Here is a 13,837-nt window from a genome sequence, read left to right on the forward strand (position 1 = left end):
CATATATAGCCTCTGGGCTTGACCTACCTCTGCTTAAGATTTACATGCATACATTTGCCCAGAGCAATATTTTAGCCCATTTAACCATTTTTAATATATTCACATTTCAATGTTTATACAAAATTCTAGTAAAATAAAAAAAAATAAAAACAATTTATTACTAATATAGATGATCACTTCAAAAGTTACAATGAAACTCAAGCTATCCAGTTTAATTTTCAAATAAATTTAACTAGATAATGACACACACACAAGCAACATGAAACTCTCTATGCAGCAGCGCACATAAATTTATATTTAAAACAAAAACAAAAGCATGAAAAATAACAAATAAATATATAAAAAACTTTAAGCCGATTTCCGCAATTTTCGATTCGGAAGCGCAATTAAAGTTGAATTTAAAACGCTCATAAAATGCATAAATAAAATAAATTTGTCGCTAAAACACAAAATGTGCGAGAGAGCAAGAAGAAGAGTGAGAAAAATTGGTGCATAAATTACAAAACATTTGCAATTCGCAATAGCACACACAGAAATTGGTAAATAATTGAAAAGCAGGATAATTCCAACAAATTGTGCACGTTTCTAGATTAAAAAATAATTGCATAATAATTTAATTACAAGCGCAAATAACTAGAAATTCGCCTGACGAAATATAAACAACAACAAAATTTATTTATAAATAGAACGAAAAACACGTTCGTAAATTAAAATGTTGATAAAATTGTTAAAATGGAAAAGTGGGAGAGTGTGTGTGAGTGCGAAATGGAATGTGTGTGAACTCTATGTAGAGAGTGAATGTGTGGAGAATTTTAGACGAGTGTGTAATGTGAGATAAATGTAATTGGAGAGTCTGTGATGTGGAGAATATTTTGTAGTGGAGAGTAGTGGGTATAGTGAGAGGAGAGTGTGTGAACCGAGTGTAAAAAGAATATGTTTGTAGTGATGAAAAGTTATCTCCTGTAGGCGTGGAGAGTTGCTGTGTAGAGTCTGTGTGGAGGATATATGTGGAAACTACAAGAAGAGAGTTTATGTGGAGGATATGAATAGAGTGTGGAGATCACGTTCAGAGAGTGTATCTGTTGAAAAATTATGTTGAGGTAGAGATTGTGAGTGGAGAATTTTAAATAGACGGTGTTAGTATATAACGTGGTTATGAGATGAGAGTGTGAGAGGAGATTTTGAGTAAACGATGTGTGACTGGAGACCTTCAGTAGACGGTGTGAGTATAAATGGAGAACATGAAAAGAGAGAGTTTATGCACGAAAAAATAGATATGCCGAGTATATACTTAGCCTTTCTGCCGGTAGAATACGTATGAAAAGTCTATGAGTCAGGCCCGTAGACTGAGTAAGGAGAGCATGACTGTGTGAGTATGTCGGAATGCGTGTATGTGTGTGTGACTGTAAATGGGGACAACACCCACGCACGTGCCTTCGGATTGATAGGTTTTATGTTTTATTATTATTATATTTGTAGCCTCGCATCTAGCAGTTTCCTTAATAAAAACCACAATTTTATGTTAAAACAAAAAACAAAACTTCACTTTTTAATGCATTTACATATTTCGCTAACGACAATTTCCATTTCTGTTGATTGTAATTGCAGTTGGTACTTCCGCAAAATCAAACGCATTGAGGCTGAGAAAAAATTGCTACTGCCAGAGAACGAGCACGGCGCGTTTTTAATACGCGATTCCGAAAGCCGTCACAATGACTATTCGCTATCAGGTGGGTGCTATAAATGGCGTACCAAATGTCAATCTATTGATCATGAATAATGAATATAAAATGCAAGCTTATACATGAATCGTATCTAATATTGTATTGTATATATTTTGCAGTGCGCGATGGCGATACGGTTAAGCATTACCGCATCAGACAATTGGATGAGGGCGGCTTCTTCATTGCCAGACGCACAACATTCAGGTAATTATATACACATTTTAACATTTACATAACATTGTGTTAATATACTCTCTTCGTTATCGATAACAGAACCCTACAAGAGCTTGTCGAGCACTATTCCAAGGATTCGGATGGCCTGTGCGTCAACCTCTGCAAGCCCTGTGTACAGGTAAGCACCGTTAGCTATATGAGTTTCTATTGATTCATGGTATTCAATTATTGTTTTTGGCATTTAACATGCACTTAACATGCCATAAGCCATTTAACATTTAACGTGTTCTTGTCGCGCATTTAACATGGCATTTCTCAATATTAAACATTTTACATTTAACATTTTCAATTATGATTTCTGTCATTATTTACGTATACTTAACAAGAAAAGAAAAACGATTTTAAAATGATTTTATATATTTGTTTTTTGTATTCCTTTAAAAATACTAACGAAAATTATTTATAAATACTAACAAACAAATAAAAGACAAATTCATTTTCGGGTATTTTTGAGGTAGGATTTTGTAACTCTAAGCATTAACGTTAATGTGTGTGTGTGTGTGCCAGCATTATGCAAAATAAAAAAATCCATAAACAAATAATACTAAATAAACAACCCATTCATTTCATTTAATTCATAAATTTAGTCAGAGTACAAAGTGCAATTAAGCGTTGAAAAATGCAAATAAAAATCCCCAAAAAATAATTCATATTAAAATTTATGCCAGTCATTTTGTGATTTAGTCAGAAGGTAGATAAAGATAAACATTCTGTATATTAACGAGAAAATTATATAAATATTGTATATATTATATTCTACCTATGACATAATGATTATGTTATATAATATAAGAAATATGCTATATAATCTATTTTTTGTTCAATTAACAGTTAATAATTTTAAATCTAGAATCAGACTCGAATTTGATATAAGCTTGTATAAGAATATGCTATCTTTGCTATATTTTCATACTTTTGCTAATTTATTTGTCTGTCAAAAACCAGTTGAAAGTTACAAATGCTGTAAAAATGGCTTTTAGCTTAGCCTTGCAAATATTTCTAGCAAATTCCACTCATAAATATCGATTGATATATATATAACTAACTATACTATGCAATATACTATAAGCTTTACTTTTTAATTAAGTATTGCTACATGTAGTGTATATATATATATATAGTATTTGGTGCAACTGCCAAATCGCGTGTCCAACTTATGCAAACATGAAACAGAAAAGGAAAAACTAAAAAAAAAAAAAAAAAAACAAAACAAAACAAAGAAAAAACTTTGCGAAGGGCATGCAAAACATTTCAGCTAATGCACTTTCAAATTTGCAATGTTCAAAAATGACTAAGCAGCTGGCTTGAACTCAGAAAAAACGAAAACCAAATAAATGGTAAAGTTAGCTAAAAACAATAGTAAATTTCATTAACTAGCCGCAGATTAGTTGCACTTTGACTTTGACCCAAAAGGCCAGACAAACAAAAAGCCCAAAAAACCAAACAACAAAAATTCACAAATTACTTACAACGTTAGCCAACTCCGCTCTACTTCTAGTCTAACGAAAATTTGTACATAATGCCTAAGTGTATGCCACAGCTGTCACATCTTTAGCCACCAGCTCTCTCCAATTGGCACCTTCATACAAAACGAGCCTAAAAGCACACACCATATTACAAATTGAATTGCTTAAAGCATTTACGAAATGACATGCACTAATTTGTTTTTGTTTTTGCCACACAGATTGAGAAACCTGTCACCGAGGGTCTATCGCATCGAACTCGCGATCAGTGGGAAATCGATAGAACTTCGTTGAAATTCGTACGCAAATTGGGCTCCGGCCAGTTTGGCGATGTCTGGGAGGGTCTGTGGAACAATACCACGCCCGTGGCCATCAAAACTCTTAAGTCGGGTAAGTTGAAATGCAATATGGAGAGAAATATATATAATTATAGAGATCATATATAACTAACTAATCCTTTGTTTATCCCATTTTTCAGGCACTATGGATCCCAAGGACTTTTTGGCTGAGGCACAAATAATGAAGAAGCTGCGCCACACCAAGCTCATTCAGCTATATGCAGTCTGCACCGTCGAGGAGCCCATCTACATTATAACCGAGCTGATGAAGCACGGCTCCCTGTTGGAGTATCTGCAAGGTAAGCCAAACGAAATGCTAATGCTAATCAAATCAACATAACATAACACATACATTAACTTGGCTAATTTCTAATTTCATGGTTCATGGTTCGCTCATTGGTTCAACTTCATTATCGTGTCATTATTAATATCTGATGAATGTGTTTTTAATATCTTTTAGCAATTGCAGGCAAATGTCGTAGTATCAAAATGCAAACGCTCATCGATATGGCTGCCCAAATAGCCGCTGGCATGGCATATTTGGAATCACAAAACTATATACACAGAGATTTGGCAGCGCGTAATGTGCTCGTCGGCGATGGCAACATCGTAAAGATAGCCGATTTTGGTCTGGCACGGTAAGTGAAAGCTGCAATCATGTATAACCATTTGCAAAGATTATCTAATGTTTTTTCTATATGCAATATACAGACTCATCAAGGAGGATGAATACGAGGCGCGCGTCGGTGCTCGCTTCCCCATCAAATGGACAGCACCAGAGGCGGCCAATTACAGTAAATTCTCCATTAAGTCGGATGTGTGGAGCTTTGGCATTTTACTCACCGAGCTGGTTACCTACGGACGTATACCCTATCCAGGTGGGTTTCCCTATTTGTAGATATCCCCCAAGACAATTCTAAGAGTCTCTATCTTCCAACAGGTATGACCAACGCTGAAGTATTAACCCAGGTTGAGCATGGCTATCGCATGCCCATGCCACCGAATTGTGAGCAGCGTCTGTATGAGATAATGTTGGAGTGCTGGCACAAGGACCCGATGCGTAGACCCACATTCGAAACGCTGCAGTGGAAGCTCGAGGATTTCTATACATCCGATCAGAGTGATTATAAGGAGGCGCAGGCTTACTGATAAATGCTTTATGCGCCCGCTGGCAAACGCGGCAGCTGCAACAGGGTAGCGCCCGGACCAGCAGCAGTCAGCCAAGCGGACCAGAGCAACAGTAGCAGCAGCAACATCAACAGCAACAATAAGACCGAAGCATAAAGCTAACCAACACGGACAATTCTTATTTAGTTACTTATTTCAACTTTTGCACAGATTTTCTAGAGCATTAAAAAAGAAATGAAAAGAAAATATAAGCAAAGCAAAGCAAAAGTAATCCCATGCTCTCAACATGGAGCTGAGTGTACGTCTAGGTATCAATATACATGTTATTAGCATTTAAGGCAGGCAAATTTTAGTATTTAGGAAGCATTGCGGTGTGCTAAGTTGAAGAATATATATATATACGTATGTGTGAAATCTAATTATTTGTATTTTTGATTACAAAACAGATTTCTTTGTTTGCACTTAATGCATGAATCGTATACATATGCCTATATATATATATATGCACACATGGGTATATCGATATGATTTATATTAATTTGTTTTGCAATCAGGCGCTATTATTGAACGCTGTATCATAATATATATAAATTTATACATACGAAACGCATAAAGTCACAGTTTATATATAGGATCTTCGTATATATATGTATACATGTATATGCATATTTTCTCTTTTTAGTTATATAGCCATTATATAAAAGATATTTAAATACTTATATATTTATGCTTTTAGTTAAACACAAATAAAAAACAAACATTACGTGTCTTACCTTATATATTCACACACTCAACATTATCAACGACATATATATGCTTTATCTTTATCGTATTATCGTAAACAAAACAAAAACATAAACATAAACAAGTGCTAGAAGAAAAAAAATATACGCAAAACATTATGCAATAAAGTAAACTCCATATTATTAATGTTATACATTTTAATTGTAATTTTTAACCATTACATTATGTATTTAAAATTATACAAACACCCACACATACATACACAAATCCATGTACATTTAGTGAACAAAAACATCAAAATAAAATTTATTATCGTAATTTATAAAAAAAAAAAAGCAACAAAATTTTTATATGACAGAAATGTTCAAAGCTAGTTAAAATTGATTTTCATTGTATTTTTTTATGCTTTTTATTATTTTTTGGTGAGTATTATTTCAAGCGCAAGTGCACCCTGAACATAAAGTAAATTGTATAGAAGAGCTTGGGACAAAAAAGACCTGAGTGTCCACCATTAAGCATAATAGCAGAATGATCAGATCTGCTCGTATTGTCCATTTGTAAAAATCTCTTGGCTTTATATGTAGCCTAAGTTTATGATCTTGTTCTATTTTTCCTCTCACTTGTTTGTTATCGATAAAAATCGAAACTTAAAGGGCTTTGATGCTAAAGATCACTTATCAGAAGTGAATTTTCCTTTAATGAAAATGATACTCAGATTTACTATTTGGAATACCTTTTCCATTTGCTATGAAAATATAAAAGTCAATCAATGGTGGGTTCAGGGCATTTTCTAGTCAGGCACAACCGACTAAAGAACTCTTATTAAATTGGCTATCTACATGTTTCTATTTTTCATTTGCTTTATTGAAGTTAGTTTTGAAAATAAGTGCAATAAATAGAGCAATTTTACTTATTTCAAAAACTCTAATCTACGTACATCTAATCCTAGAAAGCATGAATTAAAGGCTGATTTTATAAAGCTAACCGTAGTACTTATATATGTGTTCTTATCTAGTAATATATATTCAACTGATTTACCAATGCACAAAACATATGTTTTTAAAACACACACACACACATTTCAAAGCAGCCGTAATCAAAAGAAAATAAATATGGAAGAATATGGGGAACTGGAAATTATTCAACAAAATTATCTCTTATTAATTTATAGAAATTTCTCTGTACTGGAATGATTTGCATTTGTAATTACTAAAAACTCTTGTCGTATAAACTAAAACTGAGGGCGTGTCAAATATATACATATAAATTTATATGGAAAACATATGTATAACGATTGCAATAAAAATAATTTCTATAAAAAAATTATATACGTATATATGTAAAATCCTTTATAGCTCTATGAAAATGTATAAAAATTTAAAATATACTTGAAAATTTAATGAATAATAAAGATTGAATAAATCTTGATTTGTCGTATAACATAAGTAGTTTTTCTTAATAAAATAAAACAAAATAACAATAATAATAAGAAAACCTAATATATTTTCATCAAGAATGCGATTTAAATATTCTTTAAATATAAATATATAAATATTTTTTATTTGATTAGCAGTAAAGTTTAGTTTCTTTAACAAATACATATATGTAATTTTTATTGTTATTTATAATTTGTAAATTTATTAGTTTATAATGTATATAATTCATTTTAGCCGAAGCCATAAGTAAAGTTCGTTCGTAGTTGAAAGTCTATAAAAATATTCCGGGTTTAAGCCTAATCGGTTCACAACCTTGATCAATACAGTCATATACGTATGCATATCTAAATGTTTGTCTCTAAAAAGTCAAACGCTTTTGATCAATCCACATATGGGTGTGATTGTTTACTACCAAAAAAAAAAAAAAAAAAAAAAAAATAGTTGATTGAGTTTTTGGTCAATGCGAGTTTGTGAACCAAAACAAAAAACGCATTCAAAGCCCTGCCTAAAATGTCGTCTACTCTGCGCTCCTCGCCCCACCGCGCTCGGCCACACCTGACACCCTGACTTCTCTGTGATTTCATTCTCTTACTATAGCCTCTGGCTCTCACTCTCGCCCCTCTGCTGCTGCATTGACTTTGTGTGTGTGGGTGTGTGTGTGATTTAGTTCATTTACTTCATTTACCCACCTTCCACACTTCCTCACTGCACTTGCTGTCATTGTCTTTTACTATACATTTTTGCCCCTCTCTCTCTCTGCTCTTCTCCTTCTAGCTGCTGCTACTATAGCCGCCTCTCGCACTCTCTTTACCCCGTCTGCAGCCCTGGCATCGTGTAGCCGTAAGTGGTCAAGCAGCCAAACACACAAATACACACAATGCGAATTGATGACGATTCCGTTGCCGTTCCGTTGCCGATTTCCAATGTTTGCCCGCTGACTCAGTCAATTGTTTTGTTGCTGTTGATTAATTCGGGCATAACTATTGCCAGTGAAAAGCACATGAGACATGCACTAATGTACACACAGGCTGCGATAGACTGTTTTGTTGCCTTATAAGGTAAACGGCGTGGTGCTGCTACAGCTGTTTTGCTGTGTAATCAATCGGCGCGAGACACGGGCAATTCTTGGCTTGGTCCGTCACGCTGATAAGCCGCGCCGATTCATGGCCCGCATTTGCCACAACAGCTAATATAATAAGAAATACTCCTAACTAAATATATACAGAAATTTTCATAAATATAATTTTGCTTATCAAACACTTCCTGCGAAAAAATGAGCAAAGCCTTTGTTTTCTTCAGACAGAAATCAAATATTTTTGGGTACGCATTAGTAAGCAGCGGCTTATCGAGCGAGCTGACAAATCTCCATATCCATAAGATTCTGAGTCATAACAGCTTGTTCATCAAGGGAAAGGGGGAAAAACAGCCAGCTATACATTTAATAACTATCAATAATAAGTCTGTTTTAACCATATTCAGTTCTTCATCGCTTTTTATTATAATTTTTTTGTTTTTTTCGTAGCGGTTACAAATACTTTTTAGTTTTGATTTTATGTTTTTGTTTTTGTCTTTTTTTGGTTAAGTGTAATACATAATATAATAATATATGTAAAGAATGCTTGGATAATGTATAATGCCGAATATGAATATATATATATATATATTATATATTTTTTTTTTATAATACCAATATGCGCATGAACTCGTGAATTTCGATCCAACACAAAAATATATGCTAAATACTTATGTGTAAAAGGAGTGTGTGTGGGTGTAGATGTGTGTCTGTGTGTGTGTAGGTGTGTGTATCTATGTAGTACATGACTTCGTATAAAATTGTTATAGATATATAAAAAAAATTGTTGGTAGTTTAGCTTTGTTGCTGTCTCTGCTGCTGTTGCTGGACAATGGGCCTGCCTGTGTTAAATATCTTTAGCTCCGCATCTTCTTCTTCTTCACTTTTCTTTGTTTTATCTATCCTAAGTACGAAATGAATAGGAAAATATTTTATATATATATGTATATCTCTTTTTTGGAGTGTATGCGCGAGACGCTGGCACAGACAGGACCACGCCCAGAGACAGTCGCAGTTGTTGTGCATGTTTTTGGTGTTGTTTTTGCTGTTTTTGTCACTTAGAAGCATTTGCGGTGCACAATGGATGGGCCAGACTCATCGTACTCCTGCTTGGAAATCCACATCTGTTGGAATGTGGACAGCGAGGCCAGAATGGAGCCACCAATCCAGACGGAATATTTACGCTCTGGTGGTGCCACAATCTTAATCTTCATGGTTGATGGGGCCAGAGCTGTAATCTCCTTTTGCATACGATCGGCGATGCCAGGGTACATGGTGGTACCGCCGGACAACACAGTGTTGGCATACAGATCCTTACGGATATCGACATCGCACTTCATGATCGAGTTGTAGGTGGTCTCATGAATGCCACACGCCTCCATGCCCAGGAACGACGGCTGGAACAAAGATTCGGGGCAACGGAAACGCTCATTGCCAATTGTGATGACCTGTCCGTCAGGCAGCTCATAGGATTTCTCCAGCGAGGAGCTGGAGGCAGCTGTTGCCATCTCTTGCTCAAAGTCCAGAGCAACATAACAAAGCTTCTCCTTGATGTCGCGCACAATTTCACGCTCAGCAGTGGTGGTGAAGGAATAGCCACGCTCGGTCAGGATCTTCATGAGATAGTCGGTCAAATCGCGACCAGCCAAGTCCAGACGAAGAATGGCATGTGGCAGTGCATAACCCTCATAGATGGGCACAGTGTGGGTGACACCGTCACCAGAATCCAAGACGATGCCAGTGGTACGACCAGAGGCGTATAGGGACAATACAGCTTGGATGGCCACATACATGGCCGGAGTATTGAATGTCTCGAACATGATTTGCGTCATCTTCTCACGATTGGCCTTGGGATTCAAGGGTGCCTCAGTTAGGAGCACTGGATGCTCCTCGGGTGCCACACGCAACTCATTGTAGAAGGTGTGATGCCAGATCTTTTCCATGTCATCCCAGTTGGTCACAATACCGTGTTCAATGGGATATTTCAGGGTGAGAATGCCACGCTTCGACTGTGCCTCATCGCCCACATACGAGTCCTTCTGGCCCATACCAACCATAACGCCCTGGTGGCGGGGACGTCCGACGATTGATGGGAAAACGGCGCGTGGTGCGTCATCACCGGCAAAGCCGGCTTTGCACATGCCGGAACCGTTATCGACAACCAAAGCGGCAACCTCTTCGTCACACATTTTTGCTATATGGATTGTAGTTTAACTTGCTAAAATTGAATATGAGAAAAAAAAATAGACTATTCAAATGAATTTGTATGTACACACTGCTTCAAAACGAAAGCCGCTCGAGAGTTTGAGCCTGAGACAGAGAGTCAAAGGCACACGAGGTGAACAAAGGAAGACTGAATTTTATTACCTTTTAAGGAAATATAAGAGACGAATGAAGTTTTTTGTTTTCAGTTACTCTGAATTAACCGCTGCGCAAACTTTGCACAATGACTGACGCTTCACAATTGAAACGACGCCTACTTTTTCAAAAGTGGTTGAATTTCGCCGAGCCTCTGGCGCTGCCACTCTTACAAAAAACGTATCTAATAATACCAAAACAAAAAATTACTAAAAAATACTCCACCTATCGATAGGCAACTGGTGCAATTTGTCAACAGCTGCTTAAGCCGCTAAGCCTTTGTTCCTTCTTCTTTTGTTGTGTTTCAAGTGCAATAAATACGCAATTTAATCAATTAATTTAGTCAATAAGCTATTCCATTCGATAAGTATATATTGTGATAAACATCGCTCATCCCTAATTTGGCAGCTAGACAATCACCCACCCACCCAACGACACCCACGATAGCGGCTTTGCGGCTTATTTTGATAGCGCCGCGCATTTTAACATGGTTGACATTAATTTGGAGTGCGTGCAATTGATCGAGCCCCAGCCGGCGAAATCGACGGAGAAACAGCAAGAGCAATATTTAGAGGCAGTGCGAATATTGCTCGTGCTGCTCGAGAATGTGCTAAGTCAGCCAAATAACCTGAAGTATCGCACCATTCGTGTGGAGAACAAGGCGATCAAGGAAAAGCTGCTTTCGGTGGAGGGCAGTGAGCGATTGCTGAACGCAATTGGTTTCAAACGCTTGCCAAGCTCCAATGAATACACATTGCCTACTGAGGTACCGTTACAGCAAATACAAAAGTACAGAGACGTGCTAAGCAAAAGGCGAGAGGCGTGGCTGAATGGTGCAAAGCGTAAGTAGCTGTAATATAACCAAGTTAACTGTTAACTGTTAATTGAAATTGAATTTATTTACTTTAGAGCCAGTCCAGGCGACAACTACAAGAGAAATGCCAGCTACGTGTGCTACGCCTTTGTTTATACAACCTTCAGTGCCCTACAGACAACGTATTACCTTTCCGCGCATGCTAGTGAGTAGAAAAGAATAATTTCATTGAATAGAATATATTGAATTTCTATTTGCAGCGCACTCCTAATCGATTCCTGCAGTCTTTGGAGCTCTACAGCGATGCCGTTATGCAGTATGAGGATGAGGCGTTGCTGGCCAGTGGACGAAGTCTGATACCCATCGATGAGCTAACAATGAATGCCAGCAGCAAATTAATTGAAATGCAGGAACTAATTGCGGCTGGAAAATGTAAAGAGAAGGAACCCTGCATACGTGATCTGCTGCTCGTTGAGCTGGTCAATTGGTTCAATACGGAGTTCTTCGAGTGGGTCAACAACATACCATGCCAAGTGTGCGGCAGTGAGGATGGCAAACTACGTCGCACCCAAACCGAGGGCGATGTGCGGGTCGAGGTCACAGTTTGCTGTGGCCAAGAGACCAAGTTCTATCGCTACAATGACATCTCCCAGTTATTGGTGTCGCGCAAGGGGCGCTGTGGCGAGTTTGCCAATTGCTTTACATTCCTGTGCAGATGTCTGGACTACGATGCCCGCTTAGTGCATTCCCATTTCGATCATGTGTGGACCGAAGTGTTTTCAGAGAAGCAAATGCGCTGGCTGCATGTCGATCCCTCCGACAATGTGGTCGACTCGCCACTTATGTACCAGCACGGCTGGAAGCGCAATATCGACTACATCTTTGGCTATTCGCGCGATGATGCACAGGATGTCACTTGGCGATATACGAACAATCACCAGCAAATATTAAAGCAGCGCAAGCTGTGCTCGGAGAAGGAGCTCATCGCAGCACTGAATGTGATTCGCGCCAAACGGCAGCAGTTCGCGAGCGAAGAACGCAAAAAATTCCTCAGTCAACGCAACATGTGCGAGGTCATTGAAATGACCGTGGAACGGTATGTATTAGAAAAATATTCATCGATTGTTCTTGTTGCTTTGTATTGTTTTGTCTACTCGTTCACCTGGTGAAATGGAGTATATAGGTTTTATGCAATGTCAGGTTCTGCATTGCAGGCTGTTTATTGAGCAATTCTACAGATATATATTATATATATATATTATAGATATATATTCTTGTAAAATATGCAAAAGCTATATGACCTATATCAACGTTTCCAATTTTGTAAACCTAACGAGCGTTATGCAGTCGGTAGCTCTCGACTGCAGCATTGCAACTTGTTATTGTTGTAATTAAAGCTGATCTCTACATTTTTCATATAAACTACGCAGCACTCCTACCGAAAGCGAGCTCAAAGGCAGAAGTTCGGGCAGCTTGTCGTGGCGCCAGTCGCGTGGGGAGCACACGTTCACAGATGTGAGTCATTGGAGCTGATCATTAATTGCCTTTGTCCTCTATATAATAAGCACATACACGATCTCTCATGCATTATTCTATTGCAGATTTTTGTATTTACGCCAAATGACAGCGAGCGGGAACTGCGACAATTCAATTTGCGCTACAATTGCGCCAGCGATACGTACGAAAGATATACGAAAGGTTTGATAGAGTGCTTAGTGCATAGAGAAATCTTATCAATTATGCTCATGACCGATTACTTTCCTTGATTTCTAGATGGCGAACATTTCAATATACTCGAAACCTACAAGACTTGGCAAAGTGCGCAGTTTGCATCGAAGAACATTTTTCGCAAGGTCGAGAGAGATTGGAAAATGGCCTATTTGGCCAGGCTAGGTAAGCTCTATTCACATTTTTCATTATTATTTATTAAATTTTAATTAATAATTAATTTATATAATTGCTTACAGAGGACACGGACAGCGCTGAAATCATTTGGAAATTCAATTTGAGCAAATCTAATCTTCGAGTGAAATCCTATAAGCTCACATTCGAAACGAAAACCTTTGGAGACGGCAAAATTGATGTGAGCGTGGTGACGAGCGATGGCAACAGATGCATTGAGAACGCCACAGAATTCCAAATTGTGGCCAAGCTAAGCGGTGGCAAAGGGGACGTGGCTTGGCAGCATACACAGCTGTTTAGACAAAGCCTTAACTCCAGGGAATATCCTTTTGATTTGCAAGTGGTATTGCATTAGCCAAATGCCACAATTCCAAAATCAAGTGTAAATAAAAACCAAATACGCAAATATATTTTCACACATTAAAAAAAAAAAAAAAAAACATGCCAGCAAGTTTTTGATTGCAAATCGTCTAAAAGCGGGGCATACTTTTGGGCATGGCTTTTAAAAGAAATAATGTACATTTTGTAGAAACGTTGCATACTTTTGGGGTTGCAAGAAAATATTTGATTTATTTTACTTAAGCAGCTTGCTGCTCATTTCTGTTCGCCTGGTATTCGAGCAGC

General features: G+C 37.3%; 3 protein-coding genes across 8 annotated transcripts in view; 2 read left to right on the top strand and 1 right to left on the bottom strand.

Annotated features, from left to right (window-relative positions):
- Positions 1-5,158, top strand: part of Src42A (Tyrosine-protein kinase Src42A) — a 54,431-nt gene extending 49,273 nt beyond the window's left edge. For 2 of the 5 annotated variants that reach the window (XM_089471728.1, XM_089471725.1), the window contains exons 3-11: positions 1,609-1,730; positions 1,844-1,928; positions 1,998-2,076; positions 2,386-2,412; positions 3,643-3,811; positions 3,900-4,058; positions 4,220-4,397; positions 4,471-4,637; positions 4,700-5,158. In XM_089471728.1, the coding sequence (XP_089327854.1) occupies positions 1,609-1,730; positions 1,844-1,928; positions 1,998-2,076; positions 2,386-2,412; positions 3,643-3,811; positions 3,900-4,058; positions 4,220-4,397; positions 4,471-4,637; positions 4,700-4,908 (1,195 nt within the window). In that variant the 3' untranslated portion in view covers positions 4,909-5,158. The remainder of the gene's footprint in view (positions 1-1,608; positions 1,731-1,843; positions 1,929-1,997; positions 2,077-2,385; positions 2,413-3,642; positions 3,812-3,899; positions 4,059-4,219; positions 4,398-4,470; positions 4,638-4,699) is intronic. The other 3 variants (XM_018012273.2, XM_089471727.1, XM_089471726.1) reach the window with 2 other exon arrangements.
- A 3,383-nt stretch (positions 5,159-8,541) lies between these two features.
- Act42A (Actin 42A) lies at positions 8,542-10,665 on the bottom strand. Of its 2 annotated transcripts, none has more exons than XM_018010713.2 (2): positions 10,507-10,665; positions 8,542-10,357 (listed from the first exon to the last, which is right to left on the bottom strand). In XM_018010713.2, the coding sequence occupies exon 2, from the start codon at positions 10,326-10,328 to the stop codon at positions 9,198-9,200; it is 1,131 nt and encodes a 376-aa protein (XP_017866202.1). In that variant the 5' UTR covers positions 10,329-10,357; positions 10,507-10,665; the 3' UTR covers positions 8,542-9,197. The 2 variants fall into 2 exon arrangements, with proteins under 2 accessions (XP_017866202.1, XP_089327855.1); XM_089471729.1 differs by having other exon boundaries at positions 8,542-10,387; positions 10,507-10,645.
- A 71-nt stretch (positions 10,666-10,736) lies between these two features.
- Positions 10,737-13,629, top strand: Pngl (N-glycanase Pngl). The gene is made up of 7 exons (XM_018010708.2): positions 10,737-11,339; positions 11,407-11,516; positions 11,572-12,407; positions 12,742-12,826; positions 12,913-13,009; positions 13,085-13,204; positions 13,279-13,629. Exons 1-7 carry the CDS (start codon positions 10,985-10,987, stop codon positions 13,566-13,568), a joined length of 1,893 nt encoding a protein of 630 aa, XP_017866197.1. The 5' UTR covers positions 10,737-10,984; the 3' UTR covers positions 13,569-13,629.
- Positions 13,630-13,837: the final 208 nt, after the last annotated feature.

The sequence above is a fragment of the Drosophila arizonae genome, chromosome 5, assembly GCF_054131065.1.
Source record: "Drosophila arizonae isolate 15081-1271.41 chromosome 5, UAZ_ARI_1.0, whole genome shotgun sequence".
Taxonomy (NCBI): domain Eukaryota; kingdom Metazoa; phylum Arthropoda; class Insecta; order Diptera; family Drosophilidae; genus Drosophila; species Drosophila arizonae.

Coding starts and splice junctions, on each gene's coding strand:
- Pngl (XM_018010708.2), top strand. CDS start 10,985: ATGGTTGACATTAATTTGGAGTGCGTGCAATTGATCGAGCCCCAGCCG. Junction 11,517..11,571: donor TTACCTTTCCGCGCATGCTA/GTGAGTAGAAAA, acceptor TTCTATTTGCAG/CGCACTCCTAATCGATTCCT. Junction 13,010..13,084: donor GTACGAAAGATATACGAAAG/GTTTGATAGAGT, acceptor CTTGATTTCTAG/ATGGCGAACATTTCAATATA.
- Act42A (XM_018010713.2), bottom strand. CDS start 10,328: ATGTGTGACGAAGAGGTTGCCGCTTTGGTTGTCGATAACGGTTCCGGC.